Raw genomic sequence first — 15563 nt, 5'->3', positions numbered from 1 at the left:
TTGTGATTGTAATCAAGTTTTTTTGTATTTAGATACCAAGGCTTGAATACATGAAAAGTAAGATTTATAATAAATCACAATGTGAGGGAGTGGATTTTTTTTTAATCGAATAAGCAAATGAATCTTGTCTTGTCTTAGAAATAAAAGTTGTATTTTGTTGTGAATAAAAAAATATTGATTTTGTATTGGAATTTATATTTTTAACACTCACAAACTTCATATCTGGATAGCATAATAATTCTATGATATATATATATATATAAAGCAATTTCATACAAAATTTGTTAAGAAGTTCTGGCATTCTATTAAAAAAAAATTAGAATAATAATGAATTACTTGAATATAAGAATGGGGCACTGATGATGATGATTCACTTATTAAAAAATGATATTTTTTTGAAAGTATGATAGTATTTTTTTTTTAAAGTGTTTATTTAAAAAAAAAATTATTAAAATAATATATTTTTAATTTTTTAAAAAATTATTTTAATATCATCATTTCAAAATAATTTAAAAAATAAAATTAACCGATCTTTATCTGTACCACACTCCTAATTTGTGGCAAAGTGTTTTTTTTTTCCTGGAAAGTAATAATTACCGGTATCTTTGTCACAGCAGAGGTAAACTGGTGGGGATGATATGCTCCCCTGCCTGCTCTTGTGCTGTCTAATAGAGCGTGATACAACGCGCGAGATGGTGCATCGACCAGTGATCAATCTGGTGTAATCGCTTTATTCTGGTTGTTACAGTTGTTCGATGAAGGGGTCTACAAAACGAGGGAGATTTGGACACGTAATGTGCTGCATGTCAACATCAATTGACTCTCCGTTTTTGCAGAATATCTTAATGTTTGGTAACTGTATAGCAAGACACGTGTCTATCAAATGACGTGGAGCTGAAGGGGAAACGCCCCTCGGTTTTTGAGCATAGACATGTCTCCAGCGTTCACGCTTGCCTTTCCATTAAATTTTGCCGTCCTCGACCAAATTTTGGATAGGTACCCACCTTCCAAGTTTTATAATCACAGTTTTGAAATCTGCCTGATTTGGCAGGTTGATTCGGACTCAATCATCTTGAAATAAAAACTGAGTTGGTTGAAAGAAAAAAAAATTATATAATTTGGTAGGTTAATTTGATAACTTGATTAAAATTGTAGTTATAATTTATTGATTTTTTTTATTAAAATAATATTTTTTTGATTAAAAAAAAAATAACCTAAACATCTGACCTGATCCAAACCCGGAACTTGGATCTTGAATTGGCCGGCTACATGTCTAAAAATTATGTTTATAAATGTTTCCACCTTCTAAAAGATAAATAGAGACATTAAAAAATAAAAAAAAAATAAAAATTGGAGTCAGGTATAGCTTCAAAATTATCCTTTTCAAGTTGGAACAATTATAACGTTACGTGAGTTTTCGAATTTGATTCTTGTTCGAGCAAAAAAATAAGATGCGTCCTTGTATTGATTTGTCATGCCGTGATTCATGTCACGAGGGAAAATAAATAGAAGGAAGAGTTTTATTATTATTATTATTATTATTATTATTATTATTAATAATGTGGATATTTAATTAGTTTGTATATATTTTAATTAAATTTTGGATTATAAAGTTAATAACTATGTAAATCTTTAATAGCTCTTAAATTTATAAAAATTAAACCGATAATTCTAAAAAAATAAATCTAAAATTTAACTAATTAAATTATACTTCTTAATATTAATAGAATGAAGAGTTTCTGTACTGTTGATGCAAAATATCTCATATTATGATGGGATATCCTCCATCATACTCTCTTGTGTTTGTATTTTTTTTTTTACTATTATTAATATAAATATTTGAATTAATTTATGTGTGTTATAATTATCGCACGGATTTTAAAATTAATAATTTTTAAAAAATAAATCTAAAATCTAACTAAATAAATTACATCCCTTAAAATTTATGCTTCCTTTTCTTTCATTTTCCGTGGCCCGTTGATTGTTGCAACAAAGCAATAACTTCTGACCCTATATTATGAACAAGAGGCGGTGTTATATGCTTTTTGTATGAATTTTTTTTTTAGTGTTTTTTTTATAATTTTAATATAATAATACTATAAAAAATATTTTTTAATATATTTTTAATACAAAAGATATTTTTATAAAAATATACGGTACCATTACCGAACATCTTTTGACTGGCATCCTTGATTTTTCGAAACTCCGTGACAATTAATGTATTTGAACTCGCAGAAAAATCCCTGATAAAAATAACTTTTAGAATTTAATTTACCAAACATTATTTTATTAGATTTTAGATAAGAAAAAAAAACCTCGGAAACTTATAAAAAAAACTTGCTTGCCAAACAAGCTCTCGATCCATATAGCCAGGAAAAAGCCTCGATCTTAAATCGTGTATGCCTGTGTTGCCGAGGAAGCCGCGAGAGGACCCGAGACAAGTCCTCGCACCATCCATAAATTAAATTATTTATGTAAATACAAACCATTTGGTGCCGACCACCGTGCACGGGACATGGGCACCGGAGAATTTCTGATAAGGGACGGCCTCGATCTGTGATTTATATAATTGTTTACATTTCTTTAAATCCATCTGCTTTCTTTGTCTAGATCTATCAGAACTTCAGCTAATCGATCGAGATATGAAAAATTGATGCATCTCAGTAGATTGAGGTCTCATCTATAAAAATATAAAGATATAATTTTTTTAAAAAATAGCATGTGCATGTGCATTAAATTTTCAGAAGACGAGTTAAAACGTGACATCCACTAAAATAGGTCCGTCATGACACTCCCTCTGCATCTCAGTTTCAACGACTCTCTCGAGTTTTCAAAAGATCGATTTTTAAACATATTTTTTTGATTAATTTTTCGAACCAGATAAAGATCTTAAAACAATAGCTTTAAAAAATATAAACTTTAATCTTTCTAAAACTTAATTCTTTATTGTTTTTTTTTCGATCATTAAAGTCAGTCATTGCTTAATTAAAGTTTAATGTCTCTGTTTACTTTTCAAAACTAACGATTAGGATTATAAACTTTCGCTATAAGTCATGAGCAAAAAAATTAGAAAGAATCGAACAAGATTTGGAGATGGATTACGACAATTGTGTAATTTGAAATCTGAGATCCCATCAACCCACAGTAATTATTCACACCAGCCCTTGAAAAAACAAAAGAAGCACCTGGTATTTAAAGAAAAAAAATACATTAGTTTAATTAATTAATTTATCTGTTGTTCTTATTGGACTTACGGTATATAATTACTGCATTACACCTGTCCTACGTTCATTAAAAAATATAAGCAATGTTTTTTCCTTGCTTGCATGTTATAAAATACTTCAAATAATGATTAAAAATTCAATTAGTGTATTTGGATAAATTAATTAATCACTATAAACATTAATAAATGAAAAAAAGAAGAAGTTTGTATGGCTTGTTTGACAAAGCAAGCAAATAGTAAACTGGCCCCGTAACTTGAATGGTCATCTAGTTTTTTTTTTTTAAATCATTTATCATTTTAGTCTTGTCTAGCTATGCCTTGAATGTGAAAATAAAGAATTGCCGAATGATTAAACTGGAAAAAAAGAGAGTTGAGGGAGCTTAAAACAACAAACTGGTTGCATGATTTCAATGGTGATCTGTTTATATATATATATAAAAAAAACTCATTTGTCATTTTAGTCCTCTAATTCTGGTTTAAATGTGAACATAAATAACTGCCAGAGAATTTTTTTTTTTTAAAAAAAAAGAGGAAGCTTAAAACAATAAATTAACTACCTCACTTGAATGGTGATCTGTTTCTTTAAAAAAAAAAAAAAAACTCGTTTGTCATTATTGTTTTATATAATTATAGCTTATTGTAAAAATAAAAAACCATCGAATGATTAAACTATAAAAAAATAAAGGGGTGAAGTGAAAAAAAAAAATGAACTATTATAATTGGGGTAATAAACACTATTATAGTCAGTTAACCCTATTCCATAATTTTTCTTTTTCCTTTTCTTTCCTTGTTCTCTTCCTGACTTGACCTTATTGGGTCTTGGTCAACCACAAATGAGATTAAATCTATAATCAATTTTAGAACTATAGCTTTGTGAAATAATTTAAATTGAAACTATACAAATATGTCATACTATATTGATCACATTAAACTTTAATCAACAAATAAAATTTAGAATCCAAGTCAAAATATGATCCAACTCATACATATTTTTTCTAAGCTAATATAGTGCCATGACCAGTCAAATCAACAATTCACACCAAGGGCCCAGTGAGGTCTGATAATTTATTTTAATAAATTTATTTTTGCATCTTGATATAGACTAAAAATAATTGTAAAGAAAAACCCTCAAAAAGCTCAGGTGTGCGGGCCTAGCGACGAGCACATCTGGGCAAATGAAAAAAAAGCTGAAGTTCGCATGCTTAGACCTTGTATTTTTTTTTAATTTTTTTAATAGGTGGGTGAAAGCCTTAGGCCTTGTACATTAAAAAAAAAAACAATTTAAGGGATAGATGGCATGGATATTTTATTTTAAAAAATAATAATTAAATGATGTGTCGTTTGTCTATTCAAAATCTAGTCATCACGTTGATGGCCAGAAAAATCATGGCAATGATACTTGTGTCTGAAAATATTTTTTTTCCAACCTTTTTTTAACTAAGAAGTACCTTGTAAACACCCTCACAACACCTATAAATGAATTTATCAACCAAATAAACTAAAAGACAGCCTAGATTCATTAAATTAAATCAAGTTATATTTTTCTTCCTTGATCTTGATCTAATTTTTTGAGGTAATATCAAAGTTTGAAACAACAACTAATCTAACTCCTTTCATCAGATATAATATGTGGACACCAACATCAATCAATTTGATGGTCAAATATGTAAAAATAACTTTTTTTTTCTGTGTAGAAATTTGATAAAAATTTGTTTCTCCCTAAAACTAGGGACTTAAAAACAATTAAAATGAAGTTGTGTATCAAAATTGAATTTAGAAAAGTATAAAGAACCAAAAACTAGGGATTAAAGAATATTTTTTTATGCCAACTTTAAACACATCGTCCATTTTAAGTGTTTTTTTCTAAGTTGGTCCCATGTTTTTTGATTTTTTTCCTAGCTAATAAATTTGATGCAATTGGATGCTAATTTTACAATTAAAGAAAACAACTGAGAAGAAAAAAAAAAAACCAAAGTGAAAAAAATTGAAATGGCAGCACTTTCGAAAACACCCTTCTAATTTAATATATTTAGTTATTTTACTTACCCGTGAGTTCTCTGACAAGCTCACCTTAATTAATTTTTTCATGTAGTTGCTGATGAAAATTATGATTGTTTTCTAATTTTTACTTTAAAAATTTATTTTAAAATCGTATATTAAAATAATTTAAAAATAAAAAATGAAAAATAAAATATCTCGAACTCTTCACAGAAAAACAAACAGTGCCGAAAACCACCGTGAAAACCGTGGTCCAGGGTGGTACAATCACTCACCATCAAAAAATTGCCACGCACAACATAAAAGCTGTCAAGCATGATCCTCAACACTCTGCGAGGGGTGACGCAACACAAACCGGCTGGCAGGTGATTGAGAAAGCATGCATGACTAGCCAACCACTAACTTTTTTATAAACAGAAACCGGCACGGACCTCTGGCTTGCTTTAGCCATGATTGGCATTGCCGCCCAACTGTTTTATGATTTTTTTTTTTGTTATTTTTATTGATTTTTTCAGATTATTTTAAAAATAAAAAATATTTTAAAAATCAATTTATATCTTACTCCCGAAGGTACTGTCTTAATTTCTTTACATAACCAATGTTAACGTAAGAAAGCACCCAATGCCCTCGAGCACAAAAGTACGTAAAAGCAAGAGAATTGTGCTATTTCAAGACACGTACGTGTGATGCGTGCTTGAATACTATAGGGCATTTCAAGCTTTAGGTTGGCCTTGCAATTTACGTAGGTGTGTTATACGGTGAGATAAATTAAATCATATATGGCTCGGAACTTCTTGAAGCTAACCAAGAATAAATTGAGGTTTTTTCCAATGTATCTGACTAAAGGTATTGGTGTCAGTTTAGAAAGATATTTGGTAGCTTTCGTGGCAGTAACATTGTTAATTACCTAATTGATGTATCTAGAGCTCGAGTACACAAGAAGGTTTTGGAAAATATCAGAATCCATTTTTTATTACAAGAATGCAAGGGTGATTCGTTGATTTTAATTGCTTTCTTGCTCTTTTTCTTTCTTTTTATATATATTTTTTCCATGTCACTGAATATCTGGGTCATGTGGGGAATTCAGCTTGTAAAATTTTACAGATAAAAATTTAACAATAAAAAAATATAAAAATTTCAAATAAAAAATACTTTAAAAAACTAATCAGTAAAGAAAAAGCTTTAATCTTGGATTCAAACCCAGAGAAAAGGCTACCTGAATGCGTAGCCCAAATATTTTGGGCCCTCGTCTTTTTTTTAAAAATAAAAATCGAAGACCGCATATCTTAATCGCAATGCCGAAAAATCTAGGGGCAAATTTTGAGCAAAGTTAATCACCACCATTTATCAGAGAAGGCTGAGAGCTGAAAATATAACACGAGTCCATACAAAAGGTCCTGATTAAACAGAAACACAAGGAAGTGACAGATGTGCTGTGCGATAGAATGCTACACATGCATCGCTGTTCGAGGAAAATGGTTGTTTCTCTCTTAATCTTGTCTATACCGGGTTAAATCCATTCACAGTAAATCCCCCATCAACAGAAATAACTTGTCCGGTGATGTAAGCAGCAGCAGGCAGGCAAAGGAATCCCACCAGGGATGAGACTTCCTTTGGATCCCCAACGCGCTGGAGAGGGGTTCGAGAGATTATTTTGTCTAGAAACACCTTGTCATCGAGCAACTGGAAAAAGAAGGAACCATATGATAGTTAGAAGAGTCTCTGTAAAACCATCCATTCGGATCATGTGTGTGTGTGTGCAAACACCATCCCCTCACAAGACTATGCAAAACTGAAGATAGTTTTATGGCTTGTTTCGTAGAAATGACTAATGAGTAACTCATGAAATGTTGTCACAAAAACGATGTTGAGTGGATAATAAAGCTAGAAAAACTGAATTTCTGACGCAGCCCTCGCAGTGGGATCTATGGATCAAAATGTGCGCAATATCAGGTCTAAAGATCACATAATTTAGTTCGATTACTGCTTGGTAGATGTTGCCAGACAGACCGATGGAACTCTAGGTAACTAAGATGCTCGATCATAATAGATCTGAACCATCCAGACAATAATCTTGAGTTTAGCATCAGATGTTTGAATATTTATTTAGTGATTGAGGTACACGGGCCCCTTAAAAAACCTGTCTAATCCATGATACTCGAGTAGAGATCTATCAACAAGGGTTAACGCGAGGACATTCAGTTCAAGAGGCATCATGACTTGAGGAACCGCTAGGGAAATAATTGGGATTCTTAAGAGTAATAGGTGGTTTTCGGAAATTATGTGTTTCCAAAGATCATCAAAAAGCTAGGTTTATAATTCCTACAAATATATATGCTGTTGCTAGATATTGACTGCAATTTAACTTAGCTAGCAATAAAAATAAGTTTGACAAAACGTATTTTTAACAGGAATCAGATGCCTGCTTGCTGCTTACCAATCTCCATTTACTAACTTCAGACCAATCCAGGACCGAATTAAATATATTCATTTGGATCTGGTGACTTCCACTACTTGCAGCATAAAACAATGCCAGTAGTCTTAGATGGTAATACTTCAAAAGGATAATAACATAGAATTACTAGGAAAGTTCCATCCACGTGCATAAAAAATGTTCCCAAAGAGATTTTGTTGACAAGCCTTTCAAGTTTATTATCTTAAAGGTTGAGGATAAGTAAACAGTACTGTAGGCAGGTTAGAAAATCGTACATTTTTCACAAGCGAGGTTTTGATATACCAGGGTGCAACACAGTTGGTCCTGATATTGTCTTTTGCCCACTCACAAGCCAGATTTTTTGTAAGTTGATTTATTGCACCTGAGAAAAAGAAAAATGGAAGAGAACACTTTTAACTCCACAACCACCAAGATCTCACTCAAACTTAGTGTGAACACTAGCTTTCAACAGCCACTCACCTTTACTTGCTCCATAAATTGATCCGCTACCTATATGCAAAAGACCTGCAACAGAGGAAATGAACACAATGCTTCCTGCTCCAGATGCTTTTAAAAAAGGATGTGCAATTTGAGACAAATGGTATGCAGATTCAAAGTTGGTTGCTAAGAGTTTTGAAAATTCCTCAGCAGAATAACCAGTGGTTGGCTTCCTGATATTTGTACCAACATTGTTTACCTAAACATAATACATCGCGCATATTAAATCTCTGAGAAAAAGAAGAAAATAATAACAAGCTTTGCAATGATTCTTACACATGATAAGAGCGGATAATTATCTACTGGCTTCTATAAAAATGGGATTCAAAACATGGCATTGGAAAGCCAAGGAAGTGAAAACATGAACAGGCCGAAGAATTAGAACATCATCACAATATCATGGGTCGTGAAGCAGCATTCATTTATTAAAAGTACAATAAACATTTGGAATAGGATTCGGGACCGTTGTGGTTTATTTCTCTTGGAAGCAGAAACTATGCCTTTCAAGAATCCAAAATACAGTTGAACAGTAAAGCCTTGACCTGACCGCTAGCCCCACACAATAGCACGAGAATTGGGCAGACATATAACACAAAATCAATCCTATGTGATTTAAACAATGGAATTTATTCATAAAATTAACGATCTAAATTCATATGCTTCCCATTTACTAGCCACCTTAAATTCAAAACGGGTGAAATATAAATCTCGCCAAAGAGGCAAGGAGGCGATGGATGCCTAAAGGCAAGGTGCCGCTTTTACCTACCCCTTTAAAACAATACAGCTAATGAGTCTAATCGTTGTCAAACCACAAGCCTAAATGATGTCTCAAACAGTTCACTGACAACATCCAATTTCAACAGAAATTGCAAACCAATTTCACAGATCTGGTTTTAACGGGGTTACCTACCAGAATGTTGAGTTTGCCATGAAAAACAGAACCAACTTCCTCGATAAGCTTCTCTCTCTGGACACGAGAAGATGCATCACAAACTGAACCAGTAACCACAAAACCTTTAGCCTCCCATTCTTTCAAGCACTTATTGAGCTCTTCCTCGTTTCTTGAACACGTATGCACCCTCGCTCCAAACCCTGCAAGTTCCTCCACTGTTGCATTCCTAGTAAAAAACACAGATAATACAGTTCAAAGACTAAAAAAGAAGACTTCGAAATCCATGACGTGAGAAATAATGAGAATTTGAAACTTTGTTATTGGAGATAGATAGATTGAGAGAGACCCGATTCCACGAGTGCCACCAGTGACAAGAGCAGTCATTCCATGGAGAGACCATCTCGAGTCTTTGAATCTGCTGCTCTCTGCCATTGCAATTGATTTTCCCTCTCTCTGTTTGACAGTGTCTTTATGGATTAGGAAACCTTCGATCGTACAGCGTCAATCGAAAGGGGATGATTTTTTTTTGTTTTACAAAATCAATCAGTATATAAAAATATTTAAAAATACTAAAAAGTTTAATTTAAAACAGATACAAAAAATAATTTTTTAAAATTAAAAAGAATAACACCAACTCTATATGTCACAGTGAGCATTTGCATGAATAATTCAAAGGAATTGGCCTATAGGTTAAGAAATTATGCTTTATTTTTCTGACATTTTGGACTCAAATCTCAATGTCAATATCCGAAAGATTTTATTAAAGAGGTGTGCTTGTAAGATCCTCCGAGGAAAAAAAAAACTAATCTTAATTAACAGGTAAATTAATTAGAAAATACCCTTTCAAGTTTTTTTAAAAAATAGAAAAATAAAAGGATATGGTTCGATGAATCAGGCAAGGGTCGCTTTAGCGGCTGCGAGTACCAAGTCAAACTCATCCGCCCAACAGTTATTCGATGAGATTCTGACACGTGGAGCCCCATAAAAATATGGACCGGGCTCTGCTAGGTGAACTGAGAGGCTAGACCGCAGTCGTAACCATGGCAGGGCTGGACGAGCCAGGCTGAAATCAAACACAATATACAATTAAATAAAATTGGGCCAACCATGTCCCGTCCAACCAAATCTGACGCACAAGCCTCTTAGATGTCCACATCAGCAAATGGGCCATGGAGTCATTAACAGAATGACAGCCCTTTGCATTGCCATGCACGTGTATCCTGGAGCCACCAGCCACAGGTCCCCCAGCTGGCGGGGTTGCTGTCTGGATAAATTCTCTGTTGAGAGACTGCCACGTACTCCCTGTTCAATGTTCCGTAAATTGCATAAAAATGAGATTTACAGTGTCTAATAAAATTTTCCTTCTTGAAAATACCCGACCATTCGAAGACCTAGGCACTTCCTCCGTTCCATGACATTTGTTTGTATGCAATATATGAAAAAAAATATTTTATTTTACAAATACATATATAGAGCAATAAAATTGCAGTACCAATTATAGAGAATAAAATTCTACAAATTAATTTTAATTTAACATGGAGTAGAGGTTTAATTTTATCAAGTATTTTTTTTTTATGCGTTTTAAAAGTATTTCTTTTTTAAATTAACTTTCTATTGTTTTTAGATTTATGTTAGTATTAAAAATAAAATAAATATTATTTTTAAATATTTTTAACTAGAAAATTATCAAAGAAAGCAACTAGACCGGAAAAGATAGTACTCTCAGTTATCACAGACTCCAAGCCAGCAGACTAGAGTAGAACCTGCAATATATCCAATAGGAAATGCTGTCAAGGGACATAAAAGGACACTAAATTAACAGCACAGGATGACCAAAGGAGCAAGCCATGCATAGGGTTTTTGAACACTAAATAGCTCTTCCAAGAATCCTACACAAAGTAAGCTAAGCTCTGAGAGAGAGAGAGAGAGAGAGAGAGAGAGAGAGAGAGAGAGAGAGAGAGAGATCCCATTCCTTTCTATACATTCCTATAGTGAATCTCTGAAAGCAACAGAGAAGCAGACATCATACGCCCATGTGCACCTCTCTGAAGCCTGGTTTATGGCTAGGCAACTTCTTTCAGCTCCACGCCAGACAAAACTCTCAACCAATCCTCTTAACCAGCTGCTACTTCATAGAAACCCAACCCAAACTTTTGCTGTGCTGCCATTGCTTTACTGAATTCCTATCCTAGAATCAACCCGCAGACAGGTCTAGCATAGGGTTTTATTTAAAAGAATGATAACTTCCTAGACAATTTTAGGCTTCTATAGGGTTTGGTCGTTGATTGTGAATAAATACAACAGCAACAGGTACATACAAAACAAAAGGAACGTATAAATAGTGTTTTCCTGATGTGACATAGACATGTCGTAGTAGTAGTAGCAAACTAGCAATTCCCTTTGATTTCTCGTTTTTTTTTCCTTGTCTGTTTGACTAGACGGGCAATACCCTATATTCTATTCAATTTAATTTGACTCTAAGGGAATCGGTTCAAGTTTTTGGACTTTGTTTTTTGAGATTTTCGAGAGGAAAGAATAAGAAGACAGGAGGTGTGTGGATTGAATACAGGGACGGGGCAAAAAGGTGCTGGTGTAATAGCTGGTTTTTTGGTGAAGGTAGAAATTATAAAGGTGAAAAGGGAAATCATGTCCCCTGATGTTAATCCAATGGTATGTAGCTGAAGTGACTTAACTGTCAGTTCCTTTTCCCCTTTAAAAACCCACAGTTAAGGTCATTTCTCTATCTCTCTTTATTCTCTGCTCTGAAATTGCAGTTAACGTCTAATTGTATTTAGTGTGCAAAAGAAGATTCACCCTGGTTTCCTTACAATCTTGGTTAAACTTTTCAGACAGGACCACGCTGAGAAAATGAATTCCAAATTAATGACCAGCATATACGTTTACAAGGTGGGTGGGTTCCATAAGGCAGAAACCCTAAAACAAATAATGTCGCGGAGAATAGGAATTAAATGGAAGTGCAAGGCACTTAAGAGAGATTATCTCAATTCTTTCTTTCGTTTTTACTGATAGGCAAAAACCCATGAATTGGAACTGATAGAAAACAAAAGATAAACATATCAGATATGAGATGTAAAAGAAAGGCTTTTCATTCCTTTCAAATTCGATATGATCAGTACTACAAGAGTTGTTTCAAATTTGATATTAGCACAAGAGTTGTTCGCTTATAAATGATTAGATAATAGCTAGCAAAGCCAGCTAGAGAAAAGGGGAAAAAGAGGAAGTGCCAAATTAAGAAACACTGTTTTCTTAAATTTCTTCTCATGTTAACATGTTTATGTGCCCTTCAACCCGTACAATTGCACTCTACTACCACCACTACTTCACCTTTGGCGGCTCACCGAGCCGGAGCTCAAGATCTATGTCCTCCATGGAGCTAGAATTCGGTCCGATTGCCTCTGATTGAGTATATCCATCATATGGACGTGGCTTCATCAACAGCGAGAGCACTGAAACATTGGTTTTAGGCCCTTTGCAACTGATTGCCTCGTTACCACAAGAATCAGGAGATGATAAACTCTGGCTATTAGTAGCAGAACTCAAGCCCATAAATAAATCAGTTGCAGCGAAATTATGATGTCTCGAGCATGTAGAATCTAATTTACCTTGATTCTTTTCTGCATCAGGTTTTGATTCTGAATCATTCAGAAGTCTAACTGCCAAAGAATGATCCGACCCTGATAAATTATTATGGAGATGAGGATACCCTTTATGCTTTTCTTGTTCGAAGTAAGAAGAAAAGGGAGAAACAAAGGCATGATCACTTAAATTTTCATGAGGGGACAAAGCTGAAAACCTAGAAGAGGAAAGAGTTGATGCGATATTAATAGTTCCAGAGACAGAAAGTTTAGGGTCAAGATCATAATTATCTAAAGTGCAAACCTCAGTTGGGAAATGAGATCCCAGTGATTTAAGTGACCTTCGGATATGATTCTGATGTCGAAAAACATCATTATGAGGACCAGGAGTAAGAGATTGCTTAAGCCTAGCCCTATCCCTCCTATGAACATTCATGTGACCACCTAGGGCTTGAGCTGACCTGAATTCTCTTTTACAAAAACTGCAAGAATAAGATCTTGGAGGCCATATGCAACCACCAAGATGCCCAGATGCATCTTCTGCAAAAGCTTTCTCTTCCAACGAACATTTGGAATTGGAGTCCGTTGCTGCTTCAAGCTGTGACTTCAGAAGTTGTTTCCTCTTCATCCACAACCAGTATTGAGCTTGCTCCATGGTGATTTCACAAAAAATATTGAATGGATCAGACTGAAAGGAAAATAAGAGGTGGCTAGGTTCTGAATAGAAGCTTTAATACAAGACAAGAGGTTATAATGGAAAAAAACACAACTAGAACTGCAATTCTGTACTCACTTACTATTGAATACATGAAAGCTACTTGAGAATCTATTAAAAGCTTACAAGCTGAAAAGTCTTCTTTTTCTAGGTTATGACAGTGGGTTGCTCCTCTCATTTGGCTCTTCCATTGAAGTTATACTGTTGTTTTTTGGCTAGTATATATATATAATACAGTCACTGTTAGTGGGTATTATTTTTGCAATTTTTTGAAATTTGACATTTAAGTACCTGTTCAACATATTTTTTTCACACGCGTACGTAGAATAACTACCGGTCATTAATAATAGAGAGGAGAGATTAAATTATAACATTGGCTACAATAATATATACTACCTAGCTCTATCTGTTTCTTTTTTTTCAGTATTTGGGAGTTTTTTTTCTTCTAGAGAATCTAAAAAAAAAAAAATTTACGGAGGAAAAAGGGTTGCGAATTAAGACGTGGTCCAACGAACCACAATATCCAGACAATTGGATCGTTTCGATGAGGGTTCGTACGAGAAGAAATGGTAGGGAATAGGAATTTCTTCAGTGCACTCAACGTATTGCTGTGCTTCTTCGCGTGCGCTCTGATCTGTTCACATCGATCATTTAAGAAATTACCAGAGAGCTTCTCGTGAATTTGAGATGGAATTGTCCAACGCCTTAAAGCGTTTTACTGTTAATGATTTTGACTTTTGCAACCCAGTACTCCTCCGATCCTCAACTGGCATTAAGTTTAAATTTTTTTGATGCTATACGGTTTTGTAAACGGAAGACCACATTCCGCTCTTTTTTATTTTCTTAAATTGATAAAACCAACTATTATAAAAGTTTTTTTTAATTGAAAATATTCATTGTTAGAATCATAAAGTAGAAGCTAAGCTTAGAAAGCATCCAAATAAGAAATCATCTTGGTGAGACAATCTGTACTCATATATGAGTAAATTTTCTTAACAGAATATGAAGCCAAGGAATTCCGTAGACTAACGTTCTTCATCCTCATTCTGATTTGATTGAATGTGGCGTGCAGACATCCTTGTCGGTGCGATTGCATATATATATATATCGTTCTTGAGATTGTGGCAGGCTCTCTACTGAAGTAGATTTTGATCTCGACAGCATTGTTGGAGTGGCGCTGTATGTTAACAATGCCTTGGAATTACTTCATCAGATACTCTTGTGAAGCTCATTCCAAAAGGAGTGATATCTGTGTTTTTCTTGTTATGTTTATGGAGGTAAATTGTAGCAGAATAACTCTGGATCCCCAAACAGTGATGAATTAGCTTCTTCATTTTAGCTAGGTTGGAGACGAATATTTCAAGAGAGTTAGAAATTCAACATGACATGCCATGTTTTATGCGTTTCCACTCCAGTTTGCGGAGAGATTCATATGGACTGCTTGTGCTTAAACATTATACGTGACAAATCATTTCAAAAGAGCTGATCTATGGTTGATTAATAAGCTGCGGTTCCAAGAAATGGCTATATATTAGAGATCATTGTGTGGCTTTTAATTTTCATGGAGCTACCTGCTTTCGTCTTTTTCATATGGTCTGCGCGCGCTTAAATCAAGAAACATATCATGAAACATATATAGTATCTTGCAATTCTATTTAGTACGAGTTAACTGCATAAACATCAAGCATTTTCGTGAATTACTTGGCAGACATCCATGTATAACATCAAGCTCACCGATCATTGGACCAAGAGTTAGATTTTCACTGTTGTTTTGGGAGTCACTTATATTCGGTCTCTTCTCATAGCCTCTTCCCCCTACTCTATATGCAGAAGAACCTGGGGAGACTCAGGTGCCAGCATGTCGACCATCTGATATATATATTGTGGGTGTCATCAAGTCGCAGAACGATCGAGAGAAGAAAGGATCGATGAGAATTGAGGCAATGAAAATCTGGCTTGCTCTTTATTAAATATTGTAACGTTTTAAAATAATTTTATTTGTTTGCTTGCTTGAATGTGTGATGTAAAAAAGCTATGAGAATGTTACAATATTTATTTAGTAGTATGGTTGTGATTGTTTTTTAAATAATTTTTTATGTTAAAATACATGTCAATAATATATTTTTTATTTTTAAAAAAATCATTTTTGATATCAGCACATTAAAATAATTTGAAAACAACAAAAACATATTAATTTAAAATTAATA

General features: G+C 33.7%; 2 protein-coding genes across 2 annotated transcripts; both read right to left on the bottom strand.

Annotated features, from left to right (window-relative positions):
* Positions 1 to 6539: 6539 nt before the first annotated feature.
* LOC118052267 (tropinone reductase homolog At5g06060) lies at positions 6540 to 9754 on the bottom strand. The gene is made up of 5 exons (XM_035063186.2): positions 9392 to 9754; positions 9064 to 9271; positions 8136 to 8352; positions 7931 to 8037; positions 6540 to 6904 (listed from the first exon to the last, which is right to left on the bottom strand). Exons 1-5 carry the CDS (start codon positions 9475 to 9477, stop codon positions 6722 to 6724), a joined length of 801 nt encoding a protein of 266 aa, XP_034919077.1. The 5' UTR covers positions 9478 to 9754; the 3' UTR covers positions 6540 to 6721.
* A 2270-nt stretch (positions 9755 to 12024) lies between these two features.
* Positions 12025 to 13535, bottom strand: LOC118052268 (uncharacterized). The gene has a single exon (XM_035063187.2). The coding sequence runs from the start codon at positions 13294 to 13296 to the stop codon at positions 12382 to 12384; it is 915 nt and encodes a 304-aa protein (XP_034919078.1). The 5' UTR covers positions 13297 to 13535; the 3' UTR covers positions 12025 to 12381.
* Positions 13536 to 15563: the final 2028 nt, after the last annotated feature.

The sequence above is a fragment of the Populus alba genome, chromosome 8 (genome assembly GCF_005239225.2).
Source record: "Populus alba chromosome 8, ASM523922v2, whole genome shotgun sequence".
NCBI lineage: Eukaryota > Viridiplantae > Streptophyta > Magnoliopsida > Malpighiales > Salicaceae > Populus > Populus alba.
This window is presented reverse-complemented; position numbering and strand designations above follow the sequence as displayed.